Consider the following 22,722-nt stretch of genomic DNA (forward strand, 5'->3'; position numbering starts at 1 on the left):
TAATAATGTAAAAATATTCTGATTAACTTTTTTAAAGCTGTAATGAACTGTCTTTCAGCTTAATTTTTAGTAGGGAACTTTTTTCTCCTGAATAAAGAAACAACAAAAACATTTAAAAAAAAGATTTTAAAATTAAAGGATAGTACGATGTTGGTGAGTTCTGGAAGACATCCCTATACATGGCACTCTGCTGTACTTTGATTAATTATCTCAGCTCTGATTCAGTTTCTCATCTCATATGGTATGCCACAGCATGCTTGCATGCCATCCAAATTAAAAATTGGCTTGGTTTTTCCAGTTTGTAGTAAGTGTAACTTAAAAAGTAATTTAGTTTTTAATTTTGCAAATGATTAACATAGAAAACATTTGTCTAATTTTAGAGGTTCCAATCATTTTCTTTCTCTGTGAATATGACGCTGAAATATATTAAAATGTATGTCATAAACATTGATAAACTTTACCTGGAGGAAAGAAATCATATTTTCAAAAGGATTCTTAAAGAATACCTGACCATGACTTACTGAAGTATATACCAACATGCTTAATGTGTATTACACAGTCCCCATGAAAACGATCTTAGGTTACAGAACTAAATAAATCAGCATAGATTCCAATGCTATTATGAAGAATAACCATAAACAATCTTTGTTTTGCTGAAAATCGTTATTTGATAAAAATATGACCTAGGGATAGGTTTCAGAAACATGTACAGGGCAATCAAATGAACAACCTCTTTGAGTAGGCAATAATGACAAATAAATAGTAAGTGCACGTACATAAATGTTCAGTACAAACAAATAACACACTCTGCTTTAAAAAAAGCACAGTATCAAGTATAATTAGTGGACTTGTTAATGGCTATTACTCTTTATTGAATCACAAATCATTGTTACTACTCAGAAAGTACAGCACTTAATTAGAAACTAAGGGCTTAAAAGATACACATATCATTTTGCCTGCCAGGGAAAATGCTAGAGTAACTGGCAACACCTTGAATTTGGTCTAGGATAAGGTGGAAGATCAACTGGAGGTTTGTGGGCTTTATCCCACACACTAGCAAATGGGAAATCTCAAGTTTAAATATTTAACTGTAGCCAGCATCAAGGATTACCACAGCACAGTTTTAATTCTTGGACTTTTAGTAGGTCTACAAACCACAATAGATTTGTTCTAGGGGTTCTATTGTAGGATACTGTATAAACAACTTTTCTCCAGACTTTCACATACCTGTATCAGTAAAAGTTAAGTCAATACTCAGTAAAGCTTAATAAAGCACACTGTTGTAAGTTCTAATGCTTGTCACACTAGTGCTAGAAGAATACTGAATTAGACGGTTAAGAGGTGTAAGTTCTACCTGAAAATGACTTCTCTGTCAACTGTGCTAAATTCAGAAATTTAAAATTTAACCTAATGTCAAATAAAACCCCCGAGGCCAAATGAATACTTAAAATATTAAAAAGTCCTTTTTTATGAGTCAGTTATGTGCTTCAAATTTAAAAGACCCTTAAAGGACAACTCATTTTAATTTTATATTTTTCATAAATCTTCATAATACATAAAATTCAGACATTCAATTTCCAATATTACCAGGTCAGTTAAATGTGCTTCTTCAATATATTGTGGCAAGATATTCCTTGGAGAGATTGTTCTGTTCAGTTCTTACACAGGCAAAATTCTCAATGAGTATTTTACTTGAAAATATTTATACATGTCATTTAAGTATATTGATTATAGAATTTAAGTTGCTCAATGCAGAAAATCTAGAAAATAAAACAAACAAACAAAAAATCATACTTCCCTTATTCAGGGATTTCAGATACAAATGATTATCAAAAAGTACCACTTGCCTCAGCTGACATACGTATATGTAGTTCCAGAGAATCTTCCATGGGATTTAGATGTGATTTCTATGCATATGAATTTAACTTCGTTAAGGCTCAAAGAGAATAGTGTTCTGGAAAGACCAAGTAAGAGTGAACCGCATAGAGGTCTCCAAGCTAAGACAGCTCATAATGACCTGTCATGTACACTCTATGGCATTACACAAAACAGAGTTTAAACAAGGATAAAAAACTAAAATCATAACTGGCATAGTCACTGTAAAATATATGATATATATTTATATTCTCAGTGGCATTTGTGAGTATATATGACTTGGATGTGTAAAAAGAAATATTTACACATGTTCATTGACCATGTCAAAATAAGTATGGGTGTTTCAGTAGGCAGAGATTGTTGAAATCTATATCAAATATACCCTAGAAAAAGAGTAAATAGTGAACTGTGAACTTTATTTTAAAAAATAAGTCTACCTTATATTTTATATGAGAGTATATATCATAATTTTAAAGTGTCAGTTAAAGTTTGATTTGGGTCATATGCATTGTGTATATTTGTTTTAAAATTCTAAAAAAGTTCATTTTTAGCTTAAAAACTTTTGTCATAACTGAAGAATTCATAAAATACATAAAATAGTGGTTCTTATTCTTGATTGATCATTAAAATAATGTGAGGAGCTTGTAAAAAAAATATAAATGTCATCACTCTCATTCCCTCTCTCTCCTTCCTAAACAATTCAGTCTAAAAACCATCAGGTTATGTTCAGCAAAGTAGGTATCCATGTAGATTGGAGGTAGATGGTGAAAGAGATTAGTTTTATATCAGAGGATTAATCATACAAGACTATATATTAAGGATAGCAGGAGCCAGTTTTCTGTCAGGGAGTTACCGACAGGCAAAGGTAGAAAGCTAGAATGGTTTCCAACATCTATAAAGACACAGAAATATGTGTATGTATATGAAAAATACAGGCAAACTTTGGAGATATTGCAGGTTCAGTTCCAGACTATCTCAATAAAGAGATATCACAATAAATAGAGTCACATGAATTTTTTCGGTTTCCCAGTGCATACAAAAGTTATGTTCACACTACACTGTAGTTTGTTAAGTGTGAAACAGCCTTATGTCTTAAAAAAACAATGTGTATATATATATATATATATATATATATATATATATATATATATATATATATATCTTACCAAAATGTGACAAAGAGACACAAAGTGAGCAAATGCTACTAGAAAAATGGTGCCAACAGACTTGCTCAATGTAGGGTTGGCACAAACCTTCAATTTGTAAAATACACAGTATTTGTGAAGTTCAATAAAGCAAAGTGCCATAAAAGGAGGTGTGCCTGTACATATACCTACTCCTTGGCATTGCCTGCTGAGAAGACCTAGGAGGAACAACATCCAGTAACAATGAGTACAGCTAGTAGTTTCTAAAGAAAATTCTCCACTAAAAAGAACCAGAGTTCCTTGGAGAAACAGTTGATTCCAAGAGTAGGAAGGAGAATGGAAACTACAAGTTAGGCCTGGAACATTTTCAGTAGGAAATACTCAAAGATTGCTGGGATCATGTCTGAAGGCCACACATGCCAACTTGAAGTGGCAGAAGCCAGCCTAAAGTAATTCCTATTAAACAAATTTAGGACAATTAGAATATCAAAATAAACAATGACAGTAAGCAATATAACCCATTGAATAAAACTGAAAATGAAAGTTTGTTGTGGAATAGGATGTTTACGTAGTTGCAAGGTTCTTCCCTACAAATTCCTTATTAATTAGAAAGAGGAAGAGAATGGAGAAGACTGGCCAATAACTCCTTAGTCAAGTGATTAAACTTAACATCGTATAAGGTTCAAACTGAAATTATGTGTCTCCTGATAGAATGCATACGCATCACATCTGTGTTCTTTTTATCAATGATGCACAAAATGAATCTAACCACAAGAAAAGTTCAGAAAAATGCAAAGTGAGAGACATTTTACAAAATAACTGCCCTATAATCTTCAAAAGTAGCAAGGTCAAAGTCAAAAAAATGACTAAGGGACTGTCCAGATTAAAAACTAAGGAAACGTGAAAACTAAATAGAGCAAGTGGTTCTGTACTGGATCCTTGTGCTATAAAGAACATTACTGGGACAAATGGCAAACGGGAACAAAGTCTAAGGATAATAATGTATCAATGCTAATTGCCTGGGGTTTCTTTGTTGTTGTTGTTTTTTTTTTTTAATATGTAGGAGAGTGAAAAGACACTGACAGATGTAAAGCTGAGGTGTGACAAATATACCTTTAGAAAGACTATTCAAGTAGCAGAATAGGACTGTGGTCTCTAAATATTTTTTATGTACCCTAGTACTAAAAATATTTAACAATGCACCTCAACATAAGTACATATGTGTGAAATTATGTACCTGTTCTACAGCATTAATATATTATTTACATTATAAAACAGACACAGAAATTAAACCGGGATGTTCTACAGAAGCAAGTTGATTTCATTAGTCATCTTCTCTATCTGCTGGGGTACAAACACTTCATTTTGGAGGCTTCTAGTGAACGGAAGGGGTAATAGGGGACATGAGTCCGGTAGACCTATACAGATATCTTCATATTAAAATATGAGGAACTAAATAGAATGAGGGAAAAGTAAGACACTGAATCAAGGCAGTAGCAGCGGAGAAAAGGAGCAAAGAATAGACTTTGCTCTGTTTCCTTAAATGTTTAAGGAAGTTTCAACATAAAGGTTTTGTCTCTTGGGGAGGTGCATCCTGAAATTGGGGGTAGAGCTGCTTGTAGGCGGGGGTAATTAGTTCAAATCAGTTTCTTAGTATAATGTGTGAAATTCACAGACCTTGGAGAAAACAATAGTGCTTTCTTGTGTGTGCATCAATAAAAGCCACAGTATGGCCCCACTCAAAGCTCTTTACAGTGTTCTAAGGAAACTTTTAAGGAAAACTTTTACAGGACTCGGGAAGTGATTTTCTATATGGGACAAGGATGGAGAAGGCTTGAATGAGTCCAGGTATTGGGCTTCCATCTATTCCAGGTAGATGGAAGTAGAGATGGAAGAGAAATAAGAGATGGGTGAGGTGGAGGAAGAGGAATGAAACACACTGCTTTTCCAGGCATACAGCATTCATTAGCAATAGTGTTTTCACAACATGGTAAAGACTGAAAAAGAAAAACTAAGTCATTCATGGTGACAGGTAGCAGTGGACTAGCTCCACTGAAAATAAACACAGTTCACTGTCTGTTTAGCTGCTGCCTTAGTCAAATGTCTTTGAAGCGTAGACTATGAGAGAAGGTATGTTTTGTGCATGTGGGTTTCCGTGATTTTGTACTCATAAGTTGTTGTCATGCAGCAGCCTACCCATCTGTCTCCTCGTACCTACTCCTAAAGAAAGGACAGTCTGTGAGACTAATCCTTTGAGGGACTTTGCTTCACCTTTGTGCTTACACCCTATGTCTCCCTGTTTGGCCCCAGAGGATGGCTGGTCAGCCAATGACGAGTAAGATTCCCCACTGAGGGGGCGCAACTCAAGCCAGACACAGTCGAATGGGGACCAACTGAGAACCCACGGGGTTGATAGACACCCACCTTCCCCTCCCGGTTAAGGAGAGCTTCTACCTTTGTGGCTGCATTCCTTCCTACAACCTGCTTGGGAAGAGATTCAATGGTATAATAACATCAGTTCTCCATCTATCCATTTCAGTAAGTTTCAACATAAAGGTTTTATCTCTCGGGGAGGTGCATCCTGAAATTGGAGGTAGAGCTGCTTGTAGGCAGGGGTAATTAGTTCAAATCAGTTTCTTAGTATAATGTGTGAAATTCACAGACCTTGGAGAAAACAATAGTGCTTTCTTGTGTGTGCATCAATAAAAGCCACAGTATGGCCCCACTCAAAGCTCTCAGTTCTTTGAGGCTGTGAGACACTTGGCCCCTGTTTCATAACTTTCTTGATTTCTGTTTCTTACTTTCTTAACCCTTCGCTGTCCCTTCTCCTTCGCTCACTGTCTGTGTTGTGCTGGACGCGACAATATGTGTGTAGGTTTGTGTTTGCATGTACACACATGTATCTGTATATATCTATGTCCATGTAATCGGTCATTTTTCATAAAGCCTAAAATGGCTGCCTAGGTTTATCAGGGGTTGATAAGGCAGAGAAAGTCTTATCGTTCCATACTTTATGGGTTTGGTTAGAATAAAAAGTCTGTCTGTCTACAAATATTGAATCATTATGTTGTACACTTAAAAGTAATATAATAATATAGTCAATTATACCTCAATTTTTTTTGTTTTTTAGAAAAAGCTATTCTATTTTTAAGTAAATTGTTATTAAATCAATATTAAATGTACATTTGGGTAACTCTTTCATGTGCTAAAACTTAAAATTATAGATATAAATATGATGAATCTTGTTTAACTTTTGTGGAATTTCTATAAAATTAATAGGAAGGATTACTGACAGAACATTTTTGCCCTCATAAAGCCACAGTTAAAAGGCAATTACTTGAAAGACGGTCATGTATAAATATATTATGCTGCTGAGAGTATACATGCAATATTTTAGACTTTCACCTGGTAGGCAAAATTTGGAGACAAGGTTAACAATTAAATATTGCGTAAAATGCAATGCATTTTCAAGCACATGTTCAACTATATATCCTCACCTTGTATTATCTAAAATTCTAAGCAAAATATATAATTTCTTATCAGGGTGCCATATTTTTATAGTAAAAGTTATGACTTCTTGATTTAATAATCCTGACTACCATAGAGAAAGGAAGCTGGATATATGTTTTATGGCTATAACAATTGTACATTCACTTCCCCCCACCTAAATTTATTGGCAACTGATTCACTTCCTTTCTTCTGGCAATAAATCTTTTATCTTTTCATACCACTGAAATATATGAACATGGCAAATATACCCATTATTACCTAACACGTAACAGTCCACCAAAGCAAAAAGAGGAAAATAAAGGACAGAATACATTAACTTTCATTCTGGCTTTCTTTTAAGCCCTAAGATGATATTAATTTTCTTGACTCCGATACTAGTAATACACTGCTTTGTTAATTTAAAAGCTCTGCAGCAATTCACTAAATTATAAAGTATTACATTATCTGCCAATGTTTTCTTCTTGGGGCCCATACCAGCAAATACCTTTCAGAAGAAAATGTAAACAGAAATTTACTGCCTGCTGGTCAGGAATGGAAGTCTTCAAAAGTGAGCAAACCAGAATTGATGTAACACAAATATTCAAGAAAATTAAGTTTTCTTGACTTTCAGCTTAACTATTATATTAAATTTAATTTTTCATTGGAAAAAGAGAACAGAAACATTCACATTATACTTATTTATGTTAAGATGAGTTAACTACAAAACGAAATTGGATTTTTGGGGGGTTTTCTTTTGGTTAATATTTATACATATTAATATTACCATATATATACATATATATTTATATTTATTTATTCAAAACAAATTTCTTATCACTCAAGTCAGAATTCTCCTGTTAATCTTTATTCCCTAAGTGTGTTAAATTAGCAAAGGGCGACTTTTCTTTGGCTCCTAGAACACTATTTAATATGCTACAGTAACACAGAATACAAAAAAACAGCTAAAATATTTCATATAGGAAATTTATATAATTTAGTAGAGCTGTTTATTCTTTAACTTAAAAGCAATAAAATCACCATGGCAATATATTTTTAAAGTACATGATATTAAAATGTTGGTGCTTCACTTTCCAATTCTCTTTAAAGTTGGGAAGTTGGTGATATGATATAGAAAAGCTATCAAAATGAAGGGAAACAACACTTTTGCTTATAGGCTCCCCCCCCGCCCCCTCCCCCCATCCCCTTACCTTAGAAGATGAAGAATCACACTCCTGACATATCCATCCATAGCCTGTTTGTTTAGGAGACTTTTTCAAAGGAGGATCCAAACAGCCAAAATGGTAACACAGTCTGCATTCATCACACCTGCAGGGTAAACAGATTTATGGTATATCTAAATGATATTTTTGTAAAAACACATTGTTTTCAAAGACAAATAGCAAACTATTGAACATTTCAACTTTAACACTGTAATTCTACCTTTAGCTCACCAAATAAGTTAATGTTTACGACAAAAACAATCTAAACCTGAAATAAATGTTTTAGGAAAAACAAAATACAAAAATAAAATCAACAAACAAAAAAGTATCATTCAGGACACTTTGATAGTAGAAATGTTAAGAGCATGTGAATGAATGTATGTGTATAGCTATATACGTTCTAAACTAACAAACACAGCTATTTCAACTTTGAACTTCAAGAATTAATCATTTGCCTATTAGATAATTTAAAGACATTTAATAATATAAGATACATATAATTCAAGATTATGAATTTATTCCAATACATTGTGATTGTTTAAAATTTTTTAGAACTCTAAAGAATTCCACTAGGCTACATACACTAATCTGTAATCAATTCTATACACTCTTTCTCCAATTTAAGTTAGATTAGAAATAAACTTTCCAATGTTTACAGCATGCTAACACAATGTATAGCAAAGAAAAACCATTCTAAGAATTAGATATTAATTTTGTCAAATACAAATTTTCTCAAAATTTACCTGTCACTTTTTCTAAGTACATTTGGTTTTTCAAAGGACCTCCTAGTACATTTTAAAGCTTATTATTAAATGTTTTGATAGTCTTTGCCACCTATGATGTACAAAAGCTAAGAAAACTATCATACCTATTCTTCGTTTCAGACAATCTCATCCTGCTGACAATGAAGAGAGATCTGTATTATTTCAGTGTCTTATAAAAATAATTTTGCATCATTTGGAATAACAAGACCAAAATTTAACAACAAGTAACAAAGATGTATATATCTTATAGAATGATATTCCTCATTTTCTTGTATTCTTTTTTTAAGTTAAAAAAATACTTTCTACAAACCAATCAGTCAGATTCTCTCTATGTATTGTTTCTCTTACTGATTTAAAAACTTTAAAAGTTGAGAAATCCACAACTAAGAAAGCAAGGAAAAAAATTATAGGACATATATTACTTGAATATAGTGTTAATTACTACTCAATAACCTTTATTAGAAAAAAAGGTGGAAGGAGCTATTGTTATAAATAACACATAAAACAATTAAATTTTAAAAACCATCATAATAAAGGGCAAATATAGATTTATACTATACTAAAAATTTGGTATCATGCTACAAAACCCAGTCTCCCAAAGGCCCATTTTAGGAATCAAGAGTTTCAGAAAAGTTAGCAACTTAAATGTTATTCAGGTAAAAGAAGTTTAAAACACAGTCATATGTCATAAGTTTATGCATCTCTTCCTCTACAACTTCTCCTTATGAACCAAATAAACTTATGTACTTTTCCAAAAATCTTTTAGACTCAAGACACAGACTTGGAAAAAAAATGTTAACTATGATGATTCTAATATGGAGGGGAAAATCAAATAAGAATAACAGTACTTTATTTACTATGCCAATATCATAAATAAGCTACCCCAAATTATGTTTAAAAGCAGTTAAAATGTTTAAATACCTGTTGTTCTGACATTTAAAAAAAATAGATAACATATAGCTAACATCAACTGTAAGATAAAGAGACTAAATGGTTAGCCCGCACAATTTTGTTTTTCTTCTCAATTCAACTTATTTACCTTTCAATAGTTAAAATTTCAATTACATTAAACATGTGGATGGTTATAGGTACCTTCAGAGTGTAAGCATTTCAGAGTTTATGAGGCTGAGATTTCTAGATAGCTGAGGGAAGATTTCTTCAAACTTGAAAACTTGAAATTTCAATCATTTTGATAGAAATTTTTGAAAGAACCACATTCTTTACTTCTTCAGGAAAATACAGCAAATATAAATTACTCTACTTTTGTCATCTCAGGGTCATGAATACAAGTAACATGTTACTCTGTGTCTAACAGTGTGTCAGCCTTTTGTGTTTGGAATGAGTACCATCTATCTGCTGTTCTGTTTGAAATTCCAGGATTCAACTCTTACACGTTTTCAGAGATCTAACTTGCTTGCAAATTATCAGTCACAATTTTCTGATAGTATCAGGGTATTTGTTTAAGCAGCATTTCCCCAACAATAATTTGTTATGGATTCAGAAACCAGATCACTAAACTTGTTAAGAGTATGCAAACTGACAGTAAAAGGACATGAAAATGAGAACGTCTACTCAGTTAAGCACATGAAATCAATTTAGGTTAATTATAGTCTCTTTTGCTTAACTTCAGGTTTTCGGGCTATGTTCTTCACAGTTCAGATTGCCAATAATCTGGGCTCTTGATAGGTGAAGAGTTATGATATTAATGTTTCCCTGGTTTATATCAAATTATAACATCATTACTGCATGTTTACTTTATGACTGTGTCATAGTTACTTGCAAATTAAGATTTCTAGGGTGTAATTCGAGTCAAACACCATGACATCAATATAAAGGTGAATCAATCATAATTCACTATTTCTCACTTTCACGTATTTCAGGTGATTCTTGTTGGTATATCTATGAATTTCCAGCTAATAAACTTAAACACAAGTTTGCTATAGTTCCAATTTCTAGCTGATTTCAATTAACTGTAGAATCAAGTTATCTTTCAGCTCAAGAATAAATGCAAAAGGGAAAAGAAAATTTTATATGTTAGATTTCTTAGCATATAATGTTGAAGTATAAGCCATTTGGAAGTGACCTAATTCTTACTGATTCCTTCAATAGTGAAACCCTTTAGAATGAGTTGATCTACATGTGTTACTCTAATGTATTTGTGATAGGTCCCAGAGGAAAGGAAGAATTTGCTTGCTGGAATTAGAGGCGGTAAGGGAGTTCTCTCAAGTTAGAGCTCACTCACCAGTAAATAAAAACTCCAAGAATAAATGGCAAAAAGGAGTAGTTAACACACTTAGGAACTGTCAAAATTCAGGAGAGCAAACACAAAAAGAAATAAATCTTGAAATCAGTAGCTCTGTTAATAAACATATACAAATGTAAGCTCTTTCTAGAAACAGCTAAAATTATTTCCATGTGGTGGAAAAAAATCTGGTTGTTTCTACACTAGAATACTGAATTGAAGAAATCTTTATGTGCTGGTAACAAAAGTATCCTGAATGACACAAGAGAACTCAGCACAGTTTGTAAGAATTAATATACCATAGATAAATGTAAGAGGTACCATTAAGAATCCTAGAAATCGAAGAACAATATAGATGGTAAAAATAGTGGATTGCTTATTTCATGCACACGCATACATTTTGTAAACTTTAGCAAATTTTGTCAGCCAAAAAATTCTGACTATGTTACAAATTTAGTCCATTCTAAAAACTCAAAAATCAGAAACTCATACGGGTCTGCAATCATTCTGCTACCTAAAAGCTGAATTAGTGTGCAGGTAGCTATTGACCAAATTATTATGTATGATCTCTATCTCTACTTCTTAAATATACTTGGAAAAACATAATTGCAGCATATGATATACTACATATTTATCAAAATAAATAGTGAATAAAATGTTTTTAAAATCTTTTGCAAAAGCAGTCAGTCATTGACCCACAAAAGCATAGTGATATAACACAATATACTTTATTAAATAACACAAATGTCTATATAATAAAAACAGACTATTGTAATACACCAATACTACATAAATAGGGAGGTAATGTCTTAAACTATTAAAAGATAATATAAAACTAAGCTATAAAGAAACACTGAAATGTTTAATAAAATGCAAACTGGATGTTTAAGGAAATATCCTTTGAATATCTAATAAATACTGTACACATTAACACTACAGGGCACTCTAAAATTACAATTTTAAACGAGATAAAATGAATCCTATTTATGAGATAAAAGGAAATTGATGGTTCAATTCATTTCTTACTAAATACAATTTTCTAGGCATCAGATTCATAATAGATACAGATATAAATAATAAAGTAGCTGTATATATAGTCTTTTAGAAATTGATTTAACAAAATGCAGTGAGCAAATAAACATAGTTCTGTATGTACTTAAAATACTTACTTAGCATATGGTTAAGTATAGCACCCTAGACAAAGAAGAGGAAGAAAATGATTTATGTCTATATGGCCTATGATCCATATAACAAGCAATCAGTCATGTTTACCTGATTACCGAGAATATACATACAAATAAATAAGAAACAACTGATTTATTTCCTCCTGTGCCTAAGAGACAGGCTAAATGCCAGTGTTCCAAGAGGTTTCTTTAGCTCCCCTAATTTCCAATTGATAATGTCACTAGGAGAGTACACTAAATAACTACTTTTTAAACTAACTGAAATAATTAAGTGTACCTTCTATGCATATAATTTATAGCCAGGTGACACTAAACTTGAAGAAGAGAAATCCTCAACATAGGATTTGAATAGGGAGGTACATTTTTTATGATCAAGTCGATCAGTAATCATAGCTATCTTTAATGTCAGTGCAACATTTTGTTAAGGTCCCTTCCGAGTCTATAGAGAGAAAATAAAAACTGACTCTAAAAATATATACTATTACATTTGTTTACTTCAAAAAAAAAAAGAAAAGGAAAAAGAAAAAGAAAACCTAAGTATCAAGAGAATTCATGAGTTGGATTTTCTTACTTTTCCATCATTTTTATGTAAAAATGTTATACAAGAGCAAAAGAATTGGTCTTGAATATTAACATTAGTTAAATAAAATCTCATTAGCAGTCTAAACACCTACAGACATCTATTAACCAGTAGTGATAATTCTTTCATTGAACAGTGGCTAATTATTTCAATTAGTTACTTCTTACAAATGGAGAAAATGTAGGGCTGTAGCCCATGAGTTAAAACACTTCTAAAATAATACAAATGTGCACAAAATTCTGCATTCTACCAATATTAGAAAAACATTTATTGTCAATAAAGACCTATTTTATTTCTTGTATTTTATAACAGTTTTAGTGCAAATCCTTTTATAAGCATTTTCTATACAAAATAATTCAAAAATGTCTTCATATCATATTTCACAAATATAAGACTAATGTGGAGATCTTAAACCTATTTTCATTAATGCCACTATAGATACTTATCACAGGAAGTAATTAATGGATGAGTGGTAATAAAGACAAAAGTATTTTTTACACACGAAGTATATTGATTTGAAAAATATATGGATAATTATTGAAATCCAAATTCATATTTAGTAATCACTTAAATAATGGGATCACTACAGTTAGCTACATTTGCAGAAGCCAGTTTACAAGATCAAAAGTGAAACCAAAAAAAATGAAACAATATAATTCATATAAAGATACACAATAAGGTCAAGTAGCTCTTCACAGCAAGAGAGAATGACTAGATATTTCCATACTTGAAACACGTCTGCTTTGTTCTTTAATAAACTGATCTCCATCTGCTCATGCCCTTGGAAATTTTTCAGCAGTACAACCTGCTGTGCGCAAGCCCCACATAACTTTGTATTTCCCTGTTCATAATTAACTAATTATGCTCTAATCAATAGTGTAGATCTTGATTTTACAATGTAAATCAGATAAATGAGATAATGGCTAGGGGTCAATCTCATTTTATTTACAAAGCCCAGCAGGAGCATGCAATTTCATTATGTCTTATGTACCTGAACAGCAGTGAATCTTATCAGCAGGCCTGCAGAAAGTCTTAGATTGAGCAGTGGGAGAAAGAGGCCTACACTTTCACAAAGAATGTATATGTAATACATATGCATCTCAGAAATATTTTTAATCACAATCTTTAGTATTATGTAAATTTACAAAGTGCACAGATTGTAGAAAAAATTTCTGCCTTCATATGCCACGCAACTCTAAAGCTGAGTCTTATACAAGTTTCAGTTGTCAAAAACAATTTCAGAAAACAAAGTTAATAATGTTATTATAATATTCCACTCTGCTTCAGAGAATCCTTCTGAATTCGTTGAATAGATTTTGGGGATATATTCATAAAATATTCCTATATTGTGGATCAAGTAAAAGAGTGGTGGTAAGTTTTGTCAAATAACGAACATTCAGCATTTAAAAAGAGAGTGGTTTCATTAAATAGTAGGATGTAGAGCCAGGGAAATAGGATAAGGGGTGTGAATATTCTTATTATTTATGTTCAGCAATCTGTTTTTAATATCATAAATGTAAAATCAGATAAGTATTGAAGAAACACATGAATAACAAGGATAAATTATATATAAACATCTTTTCTAAACTTAAGATGGATAAAGGATGAATAATGTTTTCATGTTCAGGCACAATCCTAATGTCAAATCTTTTTATAACAAAGCAGTTAGTGAATTATGAACAAAAACTACCAAAGTTTCTTGATTTCATTTCTGAATCTAAAATACTGCTGTCCCCATAATAGGTATAAAATCAAATAAACATTTAACTGAATTCATGAAAATAAAGAAATTATATTGTATGTGCAGATAAACTACCATAAATTCTTTTATGTAAAAACAAATACATTTGAAAATGTAAGGGCCTTTTTGAGGAGATGAAAGCAACATTTAATCAATTAACATCAACCACAACAAATGGTTCTCAAAGTGGTGTCCCCGGTCAGCAGTAACAGCATCATTTGGACACTTGTTAGAAATGCAAAATTTCAGGCCTCTTCGCAGGCCCATGAATGAGAAACTGATGGGAGCTAGGAGGAGGGAGTAAAGTGAGGAGAATGACTATCCGAAGGGAATAGGTAGCAATCTGCGTTTTAACAAATCCTTCCTCTGATTCTGATACACTGTAACGTTTGGGAACCACCACTATATATGATCATTTCATTCTTCTTGTATTTCAGTCATTCAATTTCCTTCCTGATATTTTATTGTTTTATCCTTTTCCTGTTATGTGACAAATAGCCATCATTTACCTGTTGCGCCATTTTCTCTTACACATGTCTGAAATATGAACCAGTTGGTGTGTACTTACTTAAATACACATTAATGTCTCCTTTAAATAGCAACTGGACCAACTAAGGGAAAAAAAGTTTTTTTTATACTGTGGAAATATGAGGGCGTTTAGGAGATTATCAGGAGAAAGTGTTTTTTTTACTTCCTTCAAAAGTTCTCCCATTCTAAATACATGTTTCTAGGACCAATAAGCTAATGAATTATGCAGTTTATATTTGTGATGTATGACAAAGATTCTTAGGGCTAGCATCAACTACAGAATAGCGTTATCTACCACTGAAGACTGCAAGATGGAGAATGACGATGATGCAGTATTCTAATGAGAAATGGAGTGGAAAGGATTTTGATTAATAGTGACACCAAAACCACAAGACTTAATAACTTCTCAAAAAATGTAAAATAAAATGACCACTAGTAATTTTCACCATATATCAAAGGAGGGCCAGGGCCTAATGCATTAGCACATTCTTTTAAGAAAACGACACTGTAATTTTTCTTAAAATCAGCTGGAGTTTAGCAGTAGGAAAGACTGCCAACTTTTTCTTAAACTTATGTAGTGATAAATAACGAGTCCTTTCTTATTCTTAAAAGAAAGCCTACTAGTTTTGCTACAGGTTATTAAATTTTTTCCTCCAATGATCAATAATCTCAGTTTATACATATTTTATATACATTACATATTATTTTGTTAAACATCCAATAATATGGTTCCTAACTATAACTAGAGATTACGAGCATATAGCAACTTTATATTTACACTTGCTTTTGATTATAACATTACCTACTCTATTCCTAAAGTTCAAACTATTTTCAATTGCCACTATACCTGAAAATATGTCCAAAACCACATTTATAAATCAGGAAATTCCAAGAAACAAGTTGACAGTTTACATGTAAATGTGCATTTCAATTTCAGCAAAGAGTCTCTTCTAAGTCAGTTCAAGATGGAGTGATGAAATATTCAACATATTTCTGTAGTTGACTTAAAACTGGATCATTAAAGCTTGAAGATCAAATTTTAATTCTGTAAACCTCTGGAAAGATACAGATGTTGATGAAGATCTTTCAGCTGGCAGGTTGTATAGTCAATAAGCTTTGTATCACCCTCATTTCATAACCTCGTATTTAAGGTCAAGAAAAATAAAATCAGATTGAACACAGAAAGTTTATATTAAATCAATAAAAGCTGTATAAATTTGGGCATTACTTAAAAAAGATCTAGAGATCACACAGATACACTCTTAGGTATGAGCTTAAAATCTGAAGTTGCAAAGATTTCATGCTAATAATATTAGTACTTTCACACTAGCACTAATGAGTCAAAACTACAATGACATATGCTTTACAAGTCTTTCACTTTCGCTGAATATTATAAAGAGAATTAATGTTTAATATAAGAGTATATAGTTGTTTCCTAATGCAGCATTTCATATATGAATATATGTATTAAGTTGGATGAAACAGAATAGCAGACTAGTGGAATGCATTGTCTTTCTTGTTTGTTCCTGGTATTGTTCAACAACACAGAGAAGTACATTGAATTTAAGTCCCATAGGCTTCTGTAACTCTTCAGTAAGTCCAAACACTGTAGTATATCATCATTTGCCAAAGAAGCAAGAGGGAAAACATTACTTAATAGGACAATTCTGAAAAGACATTATCTAGTATTTTTCAACAATGCACATATCAAATGTTTCTGATTAGTGCAAAAAAAAAAAAAAAAGAGAAGGAAAAAAATAGAAAAAAATCCACACAGGCAAATTAAGTGCCTTGTCAGTCCAAGTAACAAACCAATCAATTACATTCTATCCAAACCTGACAAGCAAAGGCAACTTTTTGCAGTGATAAGCTTATGGGAAAGACAAGATAGCTGTTCTCCTTTACTTTATGTACTCTATTGAGAGTGTTATCCACATTTTTTAAATCACACTTATAAAAGAGGTTTCCAGGATTGCCTCCGAGGATGAGCTGTGGCAGAGTTGGGTCTCATGAAGGGTATCTACACAGTAAAGTGATAAGAAAAGAACATTAACATTTAAAGATCATAGCAGCTCTGCACTATGTCTTACGAAACATACTAACAACACCACAGTAGATTCAAATAACATATGATCTGGTCCAAAGAGATAGATACCCTAAACCTAGAAATCACGATCTTGTGTAGGTTCTTACTGGTTTAAATTGAACTATTTTTTCATTTGAAAGATTGAGTTGCCTCCTCTTGTATTATTAAAACCTTTTGTTGTCAAAATAACAAATCTATCCTGCTAAAACAAAAAGAAAATATAAAAATGATAAAAGGTTTGTATTTACAGAAGAAACCATGTATTTTTTGATTAATCCATGTTTTGAAAAAGAGCACTTTGCTACTTTTTTCATCAAATATGGCAACTTAACAATGCTTGAGAAAGCATGGTACTGTGCTGCAAACAAGCACACCTAACAAGCACAACTATTGTATAGGTATGTGCAGGGCTGGTTCTGCTGGACTATAGTTTCAGCGAGGAAATTTCCAAGTGATTCTTATCCCCTGTGTCTACTGCCTTCCTTTTTTAAAAACTACACTCAAAATGTTTGGGTGCACTTGTGAAAAGTATATCCCTAACTAGCTTTTTGAATGGATTGTGCAACAAAAATGACAGAGAATACATCTCACTGTAAAGATCTGGTCATTGATTATAAACGCACTAATTTTAGCCAAATATTCAAGTCATTCACTTGCATTTGTTTCTCAAAACTTTCTGGAACGTTTCTTGTACTTATTTCCCTATTGACATGTATTCATTTGCTACCTTTGTCCCTTTATTTTTGGAGGAGAAATTTTAGGAGCTTACTAAGTAATTAGAATATTTTTCTGACTATGGTAAACAAAGAAAATTATCATTTCCTTTAGATATTTATATCGGTATAGATGAGGTGAAATTGCCAAGTAATCACACACTGTAGAAAAAAATGTTCGTATTAATATTTAACTATCAGAGAGATGTGTTTAATGCTTCTAAGTTCCATTGAGAAAAAAGAAAGTGAAAAGAGGCACAATCACAGACAAATAAAGCATTACTGAGAAGAGCTACCATGCCAAACTAAACGAATAACCTCCAAAGAAAGCAAAAACAAAATTGTACAGGAAAAAAGAATATAATGTGAAAGTTTTCAGAGAAATGTACTTATCAGCACATGAGAAATAGAGTTGGATTCCCTTGTTGAACAGTCACATAAGCTAACTTTTCTCAGTGCTTCCGTCTCTAAGTGAAGAGCTTTAAGCACATTCTGAATCAGATATTCTGAGAAGTGCTTTGTCTACCAGCACTACTACATAAGCATAATGTAAGAGGAAGCAACCACACTGTTTATCATAGGAATAAAATGAACTCTTAATGACATGCATAAATGAAGGAGACTAGCAGACAACACAAAACATGTATTTGTATTTAATGTTGACATGAATATGAATGTAGATACATTATTAGGTATGGAAATCTGCTTTAAACCCCATTAAATCCAAGTTGAAGTTTAACTTGGAAAAATACTAAAAAGCTATTACTAGTATTCCTCCATGCTAAAATATCACTTAATATTCCAAATATCTCTTAAAGCCAGAGTAAGCAATATGACTTGTCTTGGCAGGAGATCAAGTTTTGGCCTTGTCTTGATTCCATATAAACCTAGTAAACTTACTTGCAAATTAATGTAGATAAAACGGAATTAATTATTTTCAAAGGGCTTCCCTGATGTATGCACAAGTAGCCTGTATCTTGTATAGTTGGAGTTGCCTGCCAAGAAGAAGCATCTACTCCTTTTGCCCCAACAAACTTAAAAACGCTACAGCAGTGTTGGTGAGTGTGACTTTCAGAGCATGAGCTACGCAGGCAAGGCTGCCTACACTCAACTCAAATTCCACCGCTTTCTAGTGTGATCTTGTACAATTCTCAGTTTCTTCACCCATAAAATCGGGATAAAATCAGTGTCTACTTAGGGGGTTGCCATGAGGATTACTTGAGAGAAAATACAGTAAGCAACAGCACATTAACTGGCCTATAATAAGCACTCTATAAATCTCAGGAACTAATATGAAGAACAGTAGATTTATCAAACACTAGAGTAGTGCTTATTGGAAGGGAAGAAACTGTATTCTAATACATACCTAATTTATGTAGTATAATTTCAATTTATAATTGGCACAATTTCTATTTCATGATGCTTAGTGTCTCTGTACCTCAGTTACCTTATCTCCAAAATGGAGATGTGCATACCTCGTGGGACTATTGTAAAAACTGAATGAGATAATACCTTTAGGGAGCAGAGCATGGAGTCTCGGACATAGTATGTACGTAACATTAGCAGTATCTTAATTTGCAGTCAATGAAGACTTTAAAATAACATTTTTCTGGGGTTCAATTACAAATGTTAAAAATATGAGATTCTTATACATTATTACCTAGATATCAAAATCTATCATCAACTCCAAAACATATATCCAATCTTATTTTCAAATTCATTTTACCTTTAACTTCATTACTGTTGAGTCCATTTCATATGTCCAAAACTATACAAACATAATACAAATCAAAACCTTGTTATAGGAGGAACAGATGAAAAAGGATGTTTGATTAAAGAAAAGATCAGCAAACAATATACAGCAGGTCCTAGAATAATGTTGTTTCGTTACCCATAGTTTAGTTATAACGTTAAGATGAAGTAGGAACTGAACTCGTTGGTTATCAGTCAGCCTATGGTAAAATTGGTTTCATTTTCACTTAAAGTCGCACAGCCTACCCACGACATTAAGTGAGGACTTACTATAGTTGGTTTCTAATACTAGAAGCTGGATTATACTCGTTTGGTAAGACTCCAAGGATTGAAGTTATTGAGAGTCCTGTTAGCGCACTTGGAGAAGCTGACTCGGGAGGGAATAGGTTGCTCACACACTTCTATCCCCAGCAGGATCTCTTTCCCTTGTCGCTTAGGAGTGATACTGGGCAGATGATTCAAGTGTCAGATGAATGGTGAGATAAAAGATTTGGAGAGCCTTTTCAGGACAGTGTAGTGTTTGTTTTGGCATCTCTTTGAGTTTCAAAAGTTACCAAATTTGAGAAAAAACTAAGGTTGATGCCCTTATTTCATAGATGAGAAAAGGACTTTAGCGGTTACTTAATTCAAGGTCATTCATCTATCCCGCAGCAGAACTGTGGCTACAGTCCCAATCTTTCTAAACAACTGAACATGTAACAGATAATCCCTTCTGTATAAATTAATAATATTAACACACTGCAATGGAAAATAAATAAAAAATTACACAAGTAACTTTTACTGAAAAATGAATGAGTGAAATGAGAAATATTTCATTGCTATATGTGCTTGAAATTATAATGTTTACTACTCTAAATTGCATACTCCAGAAATACCACACTTCCCTATGTAATTAATGCACGCTATGTTCAGGCTTCTGTTTTCTTTACATAAGACTTACTTGTCAATAATACATTTATTTTAAAAAAAAGAAAATTTAAAAATTCAAACATTAACACATAACATAAAAAATATTTATGAATCCTACAAAGTTACTTAAAGGTTTAGTGTTTCGATAGAGATTTTGAAAGTCAAAGAATGTCATACATTAAATACTAAATATGGGAGGCTGGTTAGCCATCCCACACATCTAACAAAATCATCAAATCAACTGAATTATAAATATAAATATAAATATATATATATATATATATATATATATATGTGTGTGTATATACACACACACACACACACACATACATACTGAGTAAACATTTTCTTTTAAATCCAAATTTTATCAGAATACCACCTTAATAAGAAAAATATCAATGGTAGCTGGGCTATCTTCATTACACAAATACAAATATTTTGAAAATTAAACATCTCTTGCCCAATTTGTACTAATAGAAAAGCATTCTTAAGTAACTTTTCACAAGACCCAATTTATTTTCTAATTTCCTCTTTAAAATCTCTCTTCATGTACAACACAATATCATTTTAGGTCTAAAAACATTAAATTAAATCACTGATCATTGTTTTTTATAAAGCCAGATCTCAGGCAAAACAGCATCATTCTTGGTGGTAGGGATGGCCAAGTAACTTCTAAGCACAGTGATATAAAGCATTCAATTTTAAATTTTAGACTGTTCTGTGCTGTGAGCCCTGTTACCCTATATTACTCAGTAAATGTTCAAGATAGCCTTGAAATAATGGTATTTGGAGAGTAGAGAACAGCAGGGTCTAATGGAGAATGAAGAAGCAGGACATATGGCCTATTCTCAACATTAGAGAGGATACTGGTAGATTTTCCACAATGATCGGAGTTCAGATGTAGGCCATTTTACAGGGCATGAGAAAGACTCAGAAGGTTGGGGAATTGAGATATATTAGAGCGCTACAGAACACAGTTATAAATTAGCAATAAAAATGAGGAGAGTCAAGGCAAGAGATTACCTTGGCCTGAGATCCAAGGATTACTGATCAGAAGTGAGAAGCACAGAAAGGAGGCAAGAGGAAATTAGGTGTAGAGAGTAAGTAGTAGAGAACAATGAGACTTGAAAAAGGTCTCAGGAAGCCACAAGAATGGGAAAGGGAGAGAATGGTTATCAAGAAATGTTATGATGGAAAATTGTTCCCATATTATTCTGATAACTTTGTTTTCAAATAATACACAACAGCTATATATTTTTTAACATTTTAAACAAATCATTAAAATTATATGAAGTAAATATATGAAGAAAATTTTAGAAATACACATAAAAATTTCCACTTAACTGCCTTTAAATTTTTTAAGACAATTTTAGATTTACAGAAAATTGAGAGCGGTTTTAAGAACAGTTTTAGATTTACAGAAAAATTGAGCAAATATATGAGGTCTGACAATTAAATTCGCAAACTTGTTGCAATTATGTTGCTAACCTTTTTTAATGTCAGAGGGCTTATTCATTATGAATTTGTACCACTGGACAAACAGTTAACCCAGTTTACTATTTGGAAGTGCTGAAAAGGCTGTATAAAAATTACACAACCTGAACTTTTCATCAACAATTCATGGCTCTTGCATCATGACAATGCACCAGCTCACAGGGCACTGTCTGTGAGGGAGTTTTTAGCCAGTAAACAAATAACTGGAACACCCTCCCTACTCACTTGAACTGGCTCTCAATGACTTCTTTCTTTACCTGAATATAAGGGAAATGTTGAAAGGAAGACATTTTGATGACATTCAGGACATCAAGGATAATATGACCACAGCTCTGATGGCCATTCCAGAAAAAGAGTTACGGAATTGCTTTGAAGGGTGGACTAGGCACTGGTGTCAGTGCACAGCTTCCAAGCGGAGTACTTCAAAAGTGAACTAAGTGATATTTAGCAATGTGGTATGTAGCACTTTTTCTAGGATGAGTTCATGAACTTAATTGTCCAACCTCATACAAAAGATTCCCATATACTCCCTCGCGCATGAACTTACACCCCTACCTTTCCCTTTAAATTTAAATGTTAGTCTTCATTTATCATCGTGGCACCTTTGATAGCTCAGGGTAGGGAAAAAACAAGGAGAAGAATACCAGATAGAAAGAAACAGAGGAAGAGACAAACATGCCAAGATTTGGGAGTGTGTACTTTGGTTCTTATTTAGAGCAATTATATTGAACAAGTTGCTGAGTTCCATACAATGGAAGAAACAGTAACTTGGACGATGTGAAGAGAAGGAAGACTTTCAGTTGAGAACAGAGCTGGACTTAACTCTGCCTCTGGCATTACGTGTGTGTTTTAAGGTTCTTATACTACTGGTGAAGTAGTAAAATAATATTGGAAGGGAGTCAGTGACACATTAATGAAATGTAGGGTAACTACTAAAAAGTCTTCAAAAGAGGTCTAAATAACGACAATAATTTAGATAAAATGGAATCATAAAAAAATA

At 32.6% G+C, this 22,722-nt stretch overlaps 1 protein-coding gene across 7 annotated transcripts in view; it reads right to left on the minus strand.

Annotated features, from left to right (window-relative positions):
• PHF14 (PHD finger protein 14) overlaps window positions 1-22,722 on the minus strand; it is a gene marked incomplete at its 3' end in the record, with an annotated part of 188,844 nt that overhangs the window by 55,773 nt on the left and 110,349 nt on the right. For 5 of the 7 annotated variants that reach the window (XM_081079227.1, XM_081079231.1, XM_081079229.1 and 2 more), the window contains one exon: window positions 7,718-7,835. In XM_081079227.1, the coding sequence (XP_080935353.1) occupies window positions 7,718-7,835 (118 nt within the window). Of the gene's footprint in view, window positions 1-1,650; window positions 1,761-7,717; window positions 7,836-16,144; window positions 16,789-22,722 lie in introns of those variants that run through there. The other 2 variants (XM_081079226.1, XM_081079228.1) reach the window with 2 other exon arrangements.

The sequence above is a fragment of the Rhinolophus hipposideros genome, assembly GCF_964194185.1.
Source record: "Rhinolophus hipposideros genome assembly, chromosome: 18".
NCBI lineage: Eukaryota > Metazoa > Chordata > Mammalia > Chiroptera > Rhinolophidae > Rhinolophus > Rhinolophus hipposideros.